At 39.4% G+C, this 15,965-nt stretch overlaps 1 protein-coding gene across 1 annotated transcript in view; it reads right to left on the bottom strand.

The window, feature by feature from the left end:
- Positions 1–15,965, bottom strand: part of LOC115222616 — a 47,554-nt gene that overhangs the window by 15,553 nt on the left and 16,036 nt on the right. The window contains exons 4-5 of the mRNA XM_029792919.2: positions 9,289–9,356; positions 7,713–7,792 (exon numbers count right to left, since the gene is read on the bottom strand). Coding sequence (XP_029648779.1) covers positions 7,713–7,792; positions 9,289–9,356 — 148 coding nt within the window. The remainder of the gene's footprint in view (positions 1–7,712; positions 7,793–9,288; positions 9,357–15,965) is intronic.

Here is a 15,965-nt window from a genome sequence, read left to right as displayed (position 1 = left end):
GCACCAAAGACTTGAAGTATTTCGTTCTTTGTAAGTCGGGTACTTATTCTATCATTCCCTTTGCTGAACAACTAAGTTACAGGGAGGCAAACTCACCAACATTGGTTGTCAAGTGACAACAGACACAAAGACACACATAAATACACACACACACAACAGGCTTCTTTCAGTTTCTGTCTACCAAATCCACTCACAAGGCTTTGGTCAGCCCAAACACTTGCCCAATGTGCCATACAATGGGACTGAGCCCAGAACCATATGGTTGGGAAGCAAACTTCTTACCACACAATATACATATAAAATTACCAGCATTTAATGTTCTTTTATCATGCTGGAATGGGTTGGACATGTATAAAAGAGAAAACTAAATCTGTTGAGATTCTTGACAAACAAAAAAAAATAGCACTGAAAGTGTTTGCTGCTACAATTATTACATCAAGAACAAGAATGCTCAGTCAAAATGTGGTTTGCTGCTTGCCATGCTACTAACTTTGTTGTTAGCATGGGTCAGCTGTTATCTGCCATCTATGTTGGCCGACTCTTATAGTATTTGTCAATGCTCTCTGTCAAGAAGCTATGGTGTGCTGGATAGGCTCATAAGAAAGGCACGAAAAGATGGAATTGCTGTTGGACCCAGTTCTAGGTGAGGTGGTGATTGGTCAGAATTTCCTGATCATGCAGATATTTTAGTCACAGGACTGGATATAGTGATTGACTGCTGAATATTTCTGCTACAGACAGTTTTAATAGGACCTGGTGGTGTAAACAACAAACAGATGTATTAGTTTAACGCTCAGGAAGTGGAAAAGTTTTTAACGTTTCGAGCCTACGCTCTTCCACAGAAAGGAACACAGAAAGCAACAAGGAGAGAAAATAAAGAATGTGTAGTGGCTTGCAATCTATCATGGTGAATGCCGGACAGAGGGGTCACACAGGAGAGCTAGGAAAAAGGGGAGACAATAAAGTAGCGGTGATCCCAAAACAAAGGTGTACGTGCGTGTGTATAAGAGAGTATATATGTGCATGTGGAAGAGGGCTGGTAACCTTGACGTGTGCATGTAGGGCTGGGAAGTAGTCAGTGCTAGTGTGTGTGTGGTGGTTGATGTGATGTGGTGTTGTGTGTGTGGTATATATATATATATATATATATATATGTATGTATGTAAGACTTCCTTACTTCGTGAGCATTAAACTAATAAATCTGTTTGTTGTTTACAAACCTGTCTTCGTCATTTGTTTTTTCCGTAAATTCTCACTATATATATATGCATGGCTGTGTGGTAAGAAGTTTAATGTTCAACAACATGGCTCTGGATTCAGTCCCACTGCATATGGCAACTGTTTAGCCCCAGGCTAAACCAGAGCCTTGTAGGTTGATTTGATATACAGCAACTAAAAGAACCCTGTGGTATAAATATATAGGAGTGGCTGTGTGGTAAGAAGCTTGCTTACCAACCACATGGTTCTGGGTCCAATCCCACTGTGTGGCACCTTGGGCAATAGCCTCAGCTTGACCAAAACCTTGTGAGTGGATCTGGTTGATAGAAACTAAAAGAAGCCCATCGTGTATGTATGTGTATGTATCTGTGTCTGCCCCCGCACCACTTCTTGACAACAGGTGTTGGTTTGTTTATATCCCCGTAACTTAGCAATAGAATAAATACCAAGATTAAGGAAAATTTCTTAAGTTCTGGAGTCCCTTTATTTGACTACACTTCTTCAAGGTAATGGCTGTAGTCTTATGAGTGAAACACGTAAAAGAATAAAAGCATATGTGTGTGCCAACATGGAAGTGAATGTTAAATGAAGATACATACATAAATACACACATACATACAGGAGTGGCTGTGTGGTAAGAAGCTTGCATACCGACCACGTGGTTCTGGGTTCAGTCCCACTGCGTGACACCTTGGGCAAGTGTCTTCTACTATAGCCTCAGGCCAACCAAAGCATTGTGAGTGGATTTGGTAGACGGAAACTGAAGGAAGCCCATCGTATATATGTGTATATATATATATGTATGTATGTCTCTGTTAGACCCCCCAACATCGCTTGACAACAGATGCTGGTGTGTTTACGTCCCCGTAACTTAGCGGTTTCGGCAACAGAGACTGAAAGAATAAGTACTAGGCTTACAAAGAATAAATCCTAGGTAAATTTGCTTGATTGAAGGCGGTGCTCCAGCATGGCTGCAGTCAAATGACTGAAAAGAGTAAAAGAATATATATCATCATCATCATCATCATCATTTAACGTCCGCTTTCCATGCTAGCATGTGTTGGACGGTTCAACTGGGGTCTGGGGAGCCCGAAGGCTGCAGCAGGCCAGTCAGATCTGGCAGTGTTTCTACAGCTGGATGCCCTTCCTAACGCCAACCACTCCGAGAGTGTAGTGGGTGATTTTATGTGCCACCGACACAGGTGCCAGACGAGGCTGGTGAACGGCCACGCTCGGATGGTGTTTTTATGTGCCACCGACACAGGTGCCAGACAAGGCTAGCAGACGACCAATATATATGTATGTTGTTAGGAAGGGCATCCCCTGCGTTAGGAAGGGCATCCAGCTGTAGAAACATTGCCAAATTAGACTGGAGCCTGGTGCAGCCTTCTGGCTTCCCAGAACCCCGGTCGAACCGTCCAACCCATGCTAGCATGGAGAACGGACGTTAAACGACGATGATGATGTTCTGTGTTTCCTCACCCATACCTTGGCAATGAGTGTTGGTTTTTTTACAGCTCCATAACTTAGAGGAATATAATAAATATCAGACTTAGAAAAAAATGTGTACCAGAGCTAATTTATTCAACTAAAACCTTCAAGGCAGCGCTCCAGCATGGCTGTAGTCTAATGACTGAAACAAGCAAAAGGAAACTAAAATGAATTTTTTAAAATGTAAATTAAGATCCCAAATTACCTCGACAAATTGATAGAGATTACAAATGTTTTACAAAAATACAAACTAAACAAAGCAAAACTAAGATAAAACAATTTCACTCAAGAAAGTGAAAAAAAAAATGTACATTATATATATATATAAATGTGGATTTGGTAGACAGATACTGAAAGAAGCCCGTCGTGTGTATGTATGTATGTGTGTGTGTTATATATATATATATGTGTGTGTGTGTGTGGTGTGTGTGTGTGGTGCGTATATAAATTTTTGTGTCTATGTCTCTCTCCCCCATCGCTTGACAACTGATGCTGGTGTGTTTACATCCCCATAACTTAGCAGTTCAGCAAAAGAGATCGATAGAATAAGTACTAGGCTTACAAAGAATAAGTCCTGGTGTCGATTTGCTCAACTAAAGGCGGTACTCCAGCATGGCCACAGTCACATGACTGAAACAAGTAAAAGAGTAATATATATATATATATATATAGGTGCAGGAGTGGCTGTGTGGCAAGTAGCTTGTCTACCAACCACATGGTTCCGAGTTCAGTCCCACTGCGTGGCACCTTGGGCAAGCGTCTTCTACTATAGCCTCAGGCCGACCAAAGCCTTGTGAGTGGATTTGGTAGACGGAAACTGAAAGAAGCCCGTCGTATATATGTATATATATATATGCGTGTTTGTGTTTCTAGCATTGCTTGTCAACCGATGCTGGTGTGTTTATGTCCCCGTTACTTAGCGGTTCGGCAAAAGAGACCAATAGAATAAGTACTGGGCTTACAAAAGAATAAGTCCCGGGGTCGAGTTGCTCGATTAAAGGCAGTGCTCCAGCATGGCTGCAGTCAAATGACTGAAACAAGTAAAAGAGTATATATATATAAACATAAATAAAACTTAACTATAGCGTATAATTTAATTTGAAACTCGTATGTGGTTGCAAAACTTGGTAGAAATAACACCCAGATCTCTCGTAAATCTTCTCTAAAAATGGAAGGACATATTAAAATCACTGCCCCATGATATACACGAAAACGGAATGGTCACGCTTGGAACATCCTCGGTGGAAAAGTCTGCTTATGTATTGTAGCTAAACAACTTTGTTATTTGCAAGTAGACAAAATAAATAAATAGGTTACGATAACCTATTTTTCAGAACAATTAATGTTCATGCTTTATTTTCTCTCTTTGCTCTGATCGATTATGGGCATTGCATCAGTGATCACTCTGCTTTGGTCCAGACATTCCAACCACAACAATCAGTTGTTTTTTTTTTTTTTTTTTTTTTTTTTTAGTGGGTGGTGGGTCACGAACTACATTGTTCAACATATTCTTAATTTAAGATGGTACAGGCTGTGATTTAGGAAACACTTGGCCACTTGCTATGTGTAAGTAAATGGAATGACTATATAGAGACTTGGTAACCTTAATACTGCTAATGCTGTTTTTAAAATGTTGCGAGATAACATCGGCTGTGAAAATAACCGCCTCCATCATTAATTCCATACACCAAGAGAAAACAAATATTTTATTTCAGCTTTCGTTTCAAAACCTAAAGAAATGGTCCAAAATTTTGCAATAGCCATGAAATTAATGGTGACCTGTAATAAAGTCACAGTAATAAAGTCATAATTTGAGCTAGGAAAAAAAAGTTCGCATTAACAGGATGGGGACAAAACCCCCTTTGGACAAAATCTCACCAGACAAAAACCCCTGTGACTTTTTTTTACCTGGATTCAAATTGACAACAGCAAATAAATAATAATAATAATGATAAATAATAATAATAAATAATAATGATAAATAATAATAATAATAATAATAATAGCTATTTAATTACTTGATAAGCATTTTTGTAGTTGCTATAGAAATTATAAATTCTACAAAGAGAAGCACTCGTTAAAACATCAGTAAGGAAGGAACTCTTACAGAAACCAGGAGAAAGACAAAAAAAAAAAAGAAAATACTAAATTGACACAAGGAATATTAATGAATGACAGGCCTAAAATAGGCTTTTGTTTCATAGTTTTATTTAAAATATTAAATTAACTGTGGAGCCTTGTGAGTGAATTCAGTAGATGGAAACTGAAAGAAGCCCCTGTCATGTATGTGTGTGTGTGTACTCTCCACAACCACTTGGCAACCCACACTGATGTCTTGACCTATCTGTAACTTAGCAGTTCAGCAAAAAGAATCAATATAAGTAGTAAACTTTAAATTTGCTTAACCAAAACCCTCTACTGTGGTGCCTCAGCATGGCCACCACTCAATGACTGAAACAAGTAAAAAAATAAGAGATATACGTAAAATTATCCATTGCTTATATATAAAGTTACTTAAAATATTTTTTAAGTTGCTATACTATTTATGGTATTTAAATGAAATATAGCAATTTTTCTTAATGTCCTGTTTTTTTTTTTAACCCTGCAGGAAAAGAAAAATACTGAAATCCAAGCTGTAGTTTTTAATTTAAATTCACCTACAATGCAAATATTATTCATAATAGACTACATTTATAATCAACTTAATTGTGTGGTTCAGTTTGGTTAAAAAAAAAATTGTAAGATAAAATTAAAATATGTGAACAAAATATCTGGAGCACCGTCACCCAATTTCATTCTAAAATATTGCACTTCTCTCTTTAAATTTTGATATACATGGTAATATCACAGACTACACTAGCATAATGTCCCCTTCCACTATTTTTTGTTTTTAAGGTAGTAAAGGGTGCGATTTGACAGATTTCACTGTTATTTCTAGCATGCTGAATGATCACATAAGTACAGAGATGAAAACGTAAATTATTGCCGGATTTAATTCTACTGAGCATTCTGCCTCTCAGAGGCAAAGTGGCTGAGTTTCCTTCGAGTGTTGGGCGTCTCCGAAGTAATGACCAAGTTCTTTGGCATCATGTCGTACTTGAGAAGATGACCCATCAATAAGAGCAAAATTGCGACGCAAATGGCACATAACAGCACCCATCACACCCTCAGTGATCGGAGACATCCAGCTGTAGAAAGCCATGCCAAATCAGACTGGAGTCTGGTACAACCTTCCAGCTTCCCAGCCCTGGCCAAACCGTCCAAACCATCCCAGCATGAAAATCATCATCATCATCGTCGTTTAATGTCTGCTTTCCATGTTAAACAACGATGATGATGATGATGGAGGTTAAATGATGGTTCATAACATGATTTCAAATTCTGACACAGGGTCATCGGTTTTGAGGGGATGGGGAGCTAGTCAATTACATTGACCCCCCTCCACCCCTGCTTAGTACTTCATAGGTAGTTATTTTATCAATCCCAGAAAGGATGAAAGGTGAAGTCAACCATGACAGAATTTGGACACAAAACATAAAGACAGATTATCCAGCATGCTAACAGTTCTACCGAATCACTGATTGACTTGGAACCAACTTTGAACATTTTATTCTTTTACTTATATCAGTCATTTGACAGCGACCATGCTGGAGCACTGCCTTAAAGGGTTTTACTCAAAGAAATTGACCCCAGGACTTATTCTTTGTAAGCCTAGTACTTATTCTATCGGTCTCTTTTGCCGAATCGGTTACCAAGTGATGGTGATGGGGGATTAACACAGACTTACACAAATATATATACACACACATATCATCCTCATCATCGTTTAACGTCCATTTACCATGCTAGCATGGGTTGGACGGTTCAACTGGGGTCTGGGAAGCCAGAAGGTTGCGCCAGGCCCAGTCTGATCTGGCAGTGTTTCTACAGCTGGATGCCATTCCTAACACCAACCACTCTGTGAGTGTAGTGGATGCTTTTTACGTGCCACCAGCATGGAGGCCAGTCGGGGCGGCGCTGGCAATGGCCACGTTCGGATGGTTCTCTTACGTGCCACCGGCACTGGTATCACAGCTACAATTTCCATTGATGTTGATCGATTTCGATTTTCACTTGCCTCAACAGGTCTTCACATGTAGGGAAGACCTGTTGAGGCAAGTCTTCAAACGACATGCTTCTTTCAGTTACGCTGTAAAGTGATTAATAACAAGAAGGGCCACTCAGCTATAGAAACTAAGCTAAAGGACACCAACAATTGTGCGATTACCTTTTGTCCTACATCAAGGACATCCATCACACTTCAACCCTATCTGAAATGAAATTGTCTGTAATAAACTTTCCTCATCACATTCCTCCCATACCGATTGCAGTTGGTTCAGAAGCACAACTGATTACAATCGTTAATGTTCTGCAACTAATTAGCATCACAGCTTAGCTCAATCAGATTTTGATTACAAGAGCAACAACAAAACAATGATTTTTTTTTTTTTTGCACAAAACCCTAAAGCATGCATGCAGTCAATTAAATTGACCCCCACTAAATCACCCATTTACCAACCCAAAACAAATGAAGGAAAAAAATCGACCAGGGTATGGCTTGAACTCAGAACAAAGATTTAATTAAGTACAAGTTATCCCTCTTTCCCTTACTATATACACTCTCTTTGCACCCTGTATCTTTCTTATTACTCTCTTCTTCCATCATACAAATCACAGTTCATAATGCAGGCCCTTGGCAATAATCAATCTCTCCCTTTAATTTTCTCTAATCACTGGTTTTCTTTCATCATCTTCCCAGCTAATGACGGCAAATCCCAAATAACAAAACAATTTTATGTTTCATCATGAACCATCTGTAACACGGTTGCATAGGATACAAACCAATTAGTTGTTACATTCAAGAATAAAAAGAAGCCCATCTTATACACATGCGTATATAGTAAGTATCAACAATCAAACAACCAAGAATACAATGATGCTAATAGTAAGATCAAATAACTTACTATCGGACTTCATCTTCATTTCAATTGTTTTAATAGTGTCTTCAATTCTGGAACTAACTTTTTTCTTCATTTTCACTCTCCTAGAAACAGATAACAAAAATAATCAGTATTTTGAGAGATACAAATAAGATTATTTATTTTCAAACACATAAGTGCTGATAGAACAGCAGAGGCTGGATAAAATATCCATACAAAGCGGAAAAAAATATGTCAACAACCAGCCATGATTACCGGTCAAGTGCTTTACCAATTAAGCTAAACTGCCCACTGACACATTAATCCACAATTTTAGAATTTATAAAGCTACTGAGCAGAATGCTGCAAAGCTGCAATTTTAATACGATAAATGTAAACAAACCTGTGTTTGCTCTAGAAATACGATATTATTATATCAACGTTTCTGTTTATTTTACACATTATTCCAAATGGAACTTTAGCATTGGAGAAAAAACCCTCCTCTCTCACACACACACACATACGACGGACCTCTTTCAGTTTTCATCTACCAAATCCACTCACAAGGGTTTGGTTGGCCCAAGGCTATGGTAAAAGACACCTGCTAAAGGGCTCAGAGTTCCCCAACCATTTTTTATCTACAGACCCCTTTAATTTCTAGTTTTCTCCGACGAACCCTCTTTAATATTTGAAAAAAAACCTCCTATTATATTTCTATAATTAATTATTATTAGGAACTGTATTAAGAAAATTGCTGAAATATTTTGCATTTTGCAGAAATATAACCAATTTACTGCACAAAGACTTTAACAACAAATCTTTGCTTGAACCTGCAAGGCCTATACAGACCCCATTTGAGAACACACTGACTCCAGAACTTTACTTGCTCTCTCTCTTTTACTTGTTTCAGTCATTTGACTGTGGCCATGCTGGAGCACCACATTTAGTCAAGCAAATCGACCATAGGACTTATTCTTTGTAAGCCTAGTGCTTATTCTATCAGTCTCTTTTGCTGAACCGCTAAGTTACAGGGGACGTAAACACAGACACACATATATATACATGTATATATATATATATATATATATATATACAACAGGCTTCTTTCAGTCACCGTCTACCAAATCCACTCACAACGCTTTGGTTGACCCGAGACTATAGTAAAAGACACTTGCCCAAGGTGTCACGCAGTGGGACTGAACCCAGAACCATGTGGTTGGTAAGCAGGCTACTTACCACGCAGCCACTCCTGCACCAATGACTTAAGCACTTTTGTTTTTGTTTTCTATCGGTCTCTTTCTGGTGAACTACTAAGTTATGGGGATGTAAACAAACCAGCACTGGTTGTCCAGTGGTAGTGGTGGACAAACACAAAGACACACGCACACACATTACATATATACTCTCTCACACATACATACACACACACACAATGGGCTTATCGAATTTCCATTAACTAAATCCACTCACATGGTTCTGGCTGGTTTGGAGCTGTAGAAGACACTTGCTCAAGGTGTTACACAGTAGGACTGAACCTGGAACCATGTGCTCTTGGAAAGCAAAAGCTTCTTAAGACACAGCAAGAAAAATTTAAAAAAAAAAAAAAGCAAAAATGCCATACCACTTTGGTCTAGCTATTACAGGAGTGTTGACCATTGGTTTTTCAACAGCTTGCTGGGCATCCTTTTCCTAAAAATTATAAAACAACAACATAAAAACAAAGATTTTGTCATAAGCCAACAAGGACAGGAATAACAGCCAACTAAAGTGTTTATCTTACCAAATATAGGAATGTCTTTGATAATTAAACAGAAGATATTAGCATTTGTAAAGTTGCGTTTAAGGTTTTTTAATTATCTAACATTCAGATTACTCTATCAAATATCACATGATCACGTGACCGACCAGGCCATCAGATGTTGTTACACATCGCTGGTCACAATGCACTTCGCATTGTTTTAGCCTACAAATGACGCCACCCCGCTGGCTAAGGGAGCAGGCCAACAGAAGAAAGAGTGAGAGAAAGAGTGGTGAAAGAGTACAGCAGGGACCACCACCCCCTGCCGGAGCCTCGTGGAGCTTTTAGGTGTTTTCACTCAATAAACACACACAACACCCGGTCTGGGAATCGAAACCACGATCCTACAACCGCGAGTCCGCTGCCCTAACCACTGGGCCATTGCGCCTCCACTCTATCAAATATAAAGCTTGTTTATTCACATTGTTTTGAATTAATCATGGATTATGTCATAACTTTGTGGTTTCAATGATGTGAGTGCTTGTTTTTAGAATGACATTGTGGAGTAGGCGTGAGAGACTGGATATGATCAATTTGAATATAAAACTGGTAAAATATTTTGGATGGATCGCAGTCATTGCCAGTAGCATGATCTTCAAATGTTGGGCCTCATAGAGTTGATGACAAGTAACTGAGACCTTAGCAATATCGCTGTGCTCGAGATGACTTATCAAAGCCAAGTAAAACCATAGTTGTGTCCATTGCCAGTGTCAAGTACATGGCACCTATGAAATTGTAGTTGTGGCCAGTGATCATCATCATCATCGTTTAACGTCCGCTATCCATGCTAGCATGGGTTGGACGGTTCAACTGGGGTCTGTGAAGCCAGAAGGCTGCACCAGGCCCAGTCTGATCTGGCAGTGTTTCTACAGCTTGATGCCCTTCCTAACGCCAACCACTCCGTGAGTGTAGTGGGTGCTTTTTGCGTGCCACCGGCACAGGGTCCAGACAAAGCTGGCAAACGGCCACAATCGGATGGTGCTTTTTACGTGCCACCGGCACGGAGTCATGTAAATGACACACATGCTGGTGGCACGTAAAAAGCACCCATTACTCTCTTGGAGCAGTTGGCGTAAAGAAGTGCGTCCAACCATAGAAACAATGTCAAATCAGATTGGAACCTGGTGTAGCTCTCTGGTTTACCAGTTCCAGTCAGACCATCCAACTCATTCCAGCATGGAAAGCAGACACTAAATGATGACGATGATGATGTCTGGTTAAAATGCTAAAGGGTAAAAAAGATATGACAATAATAAAGATGACTAAGAGAGGTAATAAAATGATGGCATGGGTATCTTTCCTATGGATGCCCTCTGCATGGAGAATGCAGTTAAGCACAATGTAGTCAGTTATGGTGAGACAGCGTCACGTGACAACTTGCTGGGGCTGTCTCCTGGAGCCTATGCGGCAGGTATTTAAAGGGAAAAATTTGACAAGACAGTCAGTCACCGGCTGACACTTGCTGACGATACATTGAAGAGGCCAGGGAACAGAAGAAAGAAGAAGAAAGAAGACATGCACCCAACACCAGAGCTGAAGACACCTCCGAAAGCGGGGTGCCCCGCCATGTCAAAAGGGTAGAGGAGTAGGGGCCGAAACCGGACGTGGTTCCTCCTGATGATGTCTTGAGCTAAATAGTTCCTATAAAGGAGCTGTTGTGGTAGCAGACCACGAAACACGGTTGTAATTCCTCAGCTAATTAAAATTATACCCGTAGTGATGTATCTTGTAAACAAAAAAAAAAACAACAACTCTAAAAGCCAATTAAAAACTGAACAGAAGCATGCAATGAGAAGCAAGTCTCATCTTCAGTAGGTGTGGTCACCAGATATGTTTTGGTCTTAGTAGACCTACTTTTACAAAGCTCAGTTGAAGCCCACAGCAGAGTATTTCCTCTCACACCGGGGATAGTGCTGTTACTGGTTGCTGTACACATGGACATTGTTGACTGCCTCCAGAAAAAAATGTCACAATGCACTTCACTGTATTATGCTTTCGTTACCATAAGTAAAGGTGAAAAAAAAAAACAGTACAGTCTAAGAGGAAGAGAGCAACCATGCAATTATGTATTTTTTTTTTCTGACAGACACACACTCGTTACATCCTTTTTGGGAGGAGCAGACTACAGCTTGGTTTGTTGCAATGGAAACAGGCACCAATACGTCTGGCTTTCAACTGGCTAAAATTATTCAAAAGCTATTAACTTTTTATCTATCAATTGATGGGGGGAAATTAATTTCATTTCCATAATTAGCGCCACCTTGACTGGCTTCCGTGCTGGTGGCACATAAAAAGCACCAACCGATTGTGGCCGTTGCCAGCCTCCCCTGGCACCTGTGGTGGTGGCAAGTAAAAAGCACTATCTGTACGTGGCCGATGCCAGCGCCGCCTTGACTGGCTTCCGTGCCGGTGGCACGTAAAAAGCACCAACCGATCATGGCCGTTGCCAGCCTCCCCTGGCACCTGTGGTGGTGGAAAGTAAAAGCACTATCTGTACGTGGCCGATGTCAGCGCCACCTTGACTGGCTACCGTGACGGTGGCACGTAAAAAGCACCCACTACACTCATGGAGTGGTTGGCGTTAGGAAGGGCATCCAGCTGTAGAAACACTGCTAGATCAAACTGGAGCCTGGCGCAGCCTCCTGGCTTCCCAGACTCCGGTCAAACCGTCCAACCCATGCTAGCATGGGAAAACGGACGTTAAACGATGATGATGATGAATTAGCATACAAAACTACATCAGCACACTGAACTTGAAAACAAAAGGAACAAAATTTTCAAAACATATAAAACTGTGACAGCAACAGAAAGGATCCTGTCACTCAAATGAAAGAAGCACAGATGAACTGAAAGCACATTAACCATTTAGCATCCTGATTACTCTTTCAAATGTAAAGCTTATTTATTCATATTGTCTTGAATTGATCATGGATTATCTTACAGATTATCTTTCAGATTTTGATAATTTATTTTTTTAAGACAATATTGTAGGGTAGTTTTGATCGGACAGATCTGGTCAGTTTGAACATAAAAATCAAATACTTGGGCTGGATATGGCCTGTTTAATGCTTTCGTTACTATATTTCTGTCGAGATGCTCTGTGTTTCTTTCAATTGATTTTAACTGTAACAAAGAATTTAGTAAAATAATTCAGTTATTAAACTAGAGTTAGAAACATAAATTGTGACTAAGGTTTGGGGGAAGACTTTAATTCAGAATTTATGAAAACAAAACATTTGTACTAAAGAGCCAGAGGCAGTTTCAGATGGGTTGGTAACGAAAGGGTTAAGAATTGTTTCTCTATTATATATATTTTAACCCTTTTGCTACCATATTTCTGTTGAGATGCTCTGTGTTTCTTACAATTAATTTTTAAATATAACAAAGAATTTAGTAAAATAACTTAGGAACATAAATTGTGAGTAAGGTTTGGTGGAAGATTTTAATTCAAAACTTATGAAAACAAGACATTTGTACTATAGAGCCAGAGGTAGTTTCAGCCAGGTTGGTATCAAAAAGGGTTAAGAACTGTTTCTCTATTATATATTTTAACCCTTTTGTTACCATATTTCTGTTGAGATTCTCTGTGTTTCTTTCAATTAATTTTAAATATAAAATTCAGTAAAATAATTTAGTTATCATTAAACTAGTGTTAGGAACATAAATTGTGACTAAGGTTTGGTGGAAGATTTTAATTCAGAACTTTTGAAAACAAGACATTTGTACTACAGAGCCAGATACGATTTCAGCCAGGTTGGTGTCAAAAGGGTTAAATGGTAAGCCAAAGTGTGCAAGAGAGATGTCTTGATATGGAGATGTGTTAGAGACAGAAAATGAAGGCCAATTAAAAAATGTACTGTGCCACAGGTGAACGATACCTGAGGAAGGAAAAAATAGCGAAAGACACAAGAAAAGTAAAACAAGTTATAAAATGCTCTTTGGCAGAATTGTCTGATCTACAACAGAATTTGAAAACTGATTGCAGCACACTGATGAGGACTATACACACCTACAGTAAATATAGTAAGGATTTTTACCCCTCCAAAACAGAAAAATGTAATATGTGAAATATCTTTTTGTGGATTTCAGACAAGTTCACTGCCATCAATTCACCATGAAAAAAGTTCATCAGGAACCGTTATATAGCCATTATTCAAGGTTATATTTTCTCTCTATTAATTACCTTATACTCTGATAATGAGTGGCTGTGTGGTAAGTAGCTTCCTTACCAACCACATGATTCTGGGTTCAGTCCCACTGCGTGGCACCTTGGGCAAGTGTCTTCTACTATAGCCTTGGGCCAACCAAAGCCTTGTGAGTGGGTTTGGTAGACGGAAACTGAAAGAAGCCCATCGTATATGTGTGTGTGTTGTGTGTTTGTGTTTGTTCCTACAACATCGCTTGACAACCAATGCTGGTGTATTTACGTCCCTGTAACTTAGCGGTTCGGCAAAAGAGTCCGATAGGATAAGTACTAAGCTTACAAAGAATAAGTCCTGGGGTCGATTTGTTCAACCAAAGGCGATCAAATAACTGAAGCAGGTAAAAGAGTAAATGAGTAATTGATAAAATCTATTTATAATTTTCCTTAATTAAAGATATATATACTACCACTCCAACACCTTCAACATTATGCTCTCATTAACCTATTTATGTAAATCACAATTATAAAAATAACAACAGTTACATTAACATTAAATAAAGCCATTCATCACTCCATTATGTGCATAACCTTTCTAATTATTTATCAAGTTTACTGAGAAAAATATATCCATAGTATCTCACCATTAACAGTTAAAAACTAATTTATTGCAAAGAAAAAACAAAAAAAAAACAGTGAATTGATGTCAGTGAACTTTGCCTGTGGTGAACTTATCTCACCCACTCACCCTATCCACTCTTTAATCCCACTTCACTATACCCCTCCCCCATCAAATCTTCATCTCTCTCTCACTTTCTCCTACAGAGATAGCCATGTATATACTGCAAAGACACAATTTCTGTCTCTTAACCCATTCTCTAACCTCCCATCTAGCATAAGCGCCCCCCTTCCTCAATACTATTCTCACCTCCCTTAGTTGAGGAGTCTTGTCTTGCAAATTATTTACTGATCTCCCTGCTGTTGGTGCCACATAAAAAGCACCCGGTACACTCTGTAAAGTGGTTGGCGTTAGGAAGAGTATCCAGCTGTAGAAACCATACCAAAGCAGACAGTAGAACTTGGTGCAATTTTCTGACATGCAAACTCCTGCCAAACTGTTTAACCCATACTAGCAAAGAAGGACATTAAATGACGATGATGATGGTGAAATAAGCATTTTCAAAATGAAGTTAATCAAAGAACTGCGGAAAATGCCTAAGAAATATCCCATTACAGAAGATAGTGATAGTCTCCATGCTTCAAGAAAGCTAAAAAAAAAATTAACAAACCCACCACAAATAGGACACTAGATAAAGGAGTGTTCATATCAAAAATACGATGGACCATGCAAAAATTATATACATACACCTGTAACTACATATCATCATCATCGTTTAGCATTCGATTTCCATGCTAGCATGAGTTGGACGGTTCAACTGGGGTCTGGGAAGCCAGAAGGCTGCACCAGGCCCAGTCTGATCTGGCAATGTTTCTACTGCTGGATGCCCTTCCTAACACCAACCACTCCATGACTGTAGTGGGTGCTTTTTACGTGCCAGACAAGGCTGGCAAACGGCCATGACCGGATGGTGCCTTGTATATGCCACTGGCACGGAGGCCAGGCAAGGCTGGCAACAGCCACGATCAGATGGTGTTTTTTTACGTGCCACCGGCATGGAGGCCAGTCGGGGCGGCGCTGGCAATGGCCAAGTTCGGAGGGTTCTCTTATGTGCCACCGGCACTGGTATCACAGCTACAATTTCCATTGATGTTGATCGATTTCGATTTTCACTTCACAAGTAGAGTTTTGTGTCCCAAGAAGGAAAGGTATGCATTATACAGACATAATTTAAGTTGAATACTCAAATTCACCAGCTGAAGTATGATGGCGTGATATGGAGAGGTTTTAAGAACTGACAATGAAGGCAGTGACCAAATGTCTAAAGAAGAGGTAGACCAAGGATGATACGAGTAAAGTTATACACATGTATCACTGTACTGAATTGACTATTGGATGATGTAATATATCGCTGTGCACAATGCGCTTCACTGTATTATTATTGTAGCTTTCAACTGATACTACCCTGCTGACCAACACACACACATTATATATATAGCTATGCTAACCACATTAACCACATATTAATGCTGATGACACCCCAAAATGTATTTCAAAGAAACTCACAGAAAAAAATGGATAGTGATATAAGGTACAACATTCTCTGATATTATATATATATATCATCATCATCATCATTTAACGTCCGTTTTCCATGCTAGCATGGGTTGGACGGTTTTGACTGAGGGCTGGCAACCAGATGGCTGCACCAGGCTCCAGTCTTGATCTGGTAGAGTTTCT

The sequence above is a fragment of the Octopus sinensis genome, linkage group LG20 (genome assembly GCF_006345805.1).
Source record: "Octopus sinensis linkage group LG20, ASM634580v1, whole genome shotgun sequence".
Classification (NCBI taxonomy): domain Eukaryota; kingdom Metazoa; phylum Mollusca; class Cephalopoda; order Octopoda; family Octopodidae; genus Octopus; species Octopus sinensis.
The sequence above is the reverse complement of the archived record's forward strand: the minus strand, read 5'-3'. Positions and strand labels throughout refer to the sequence as shown.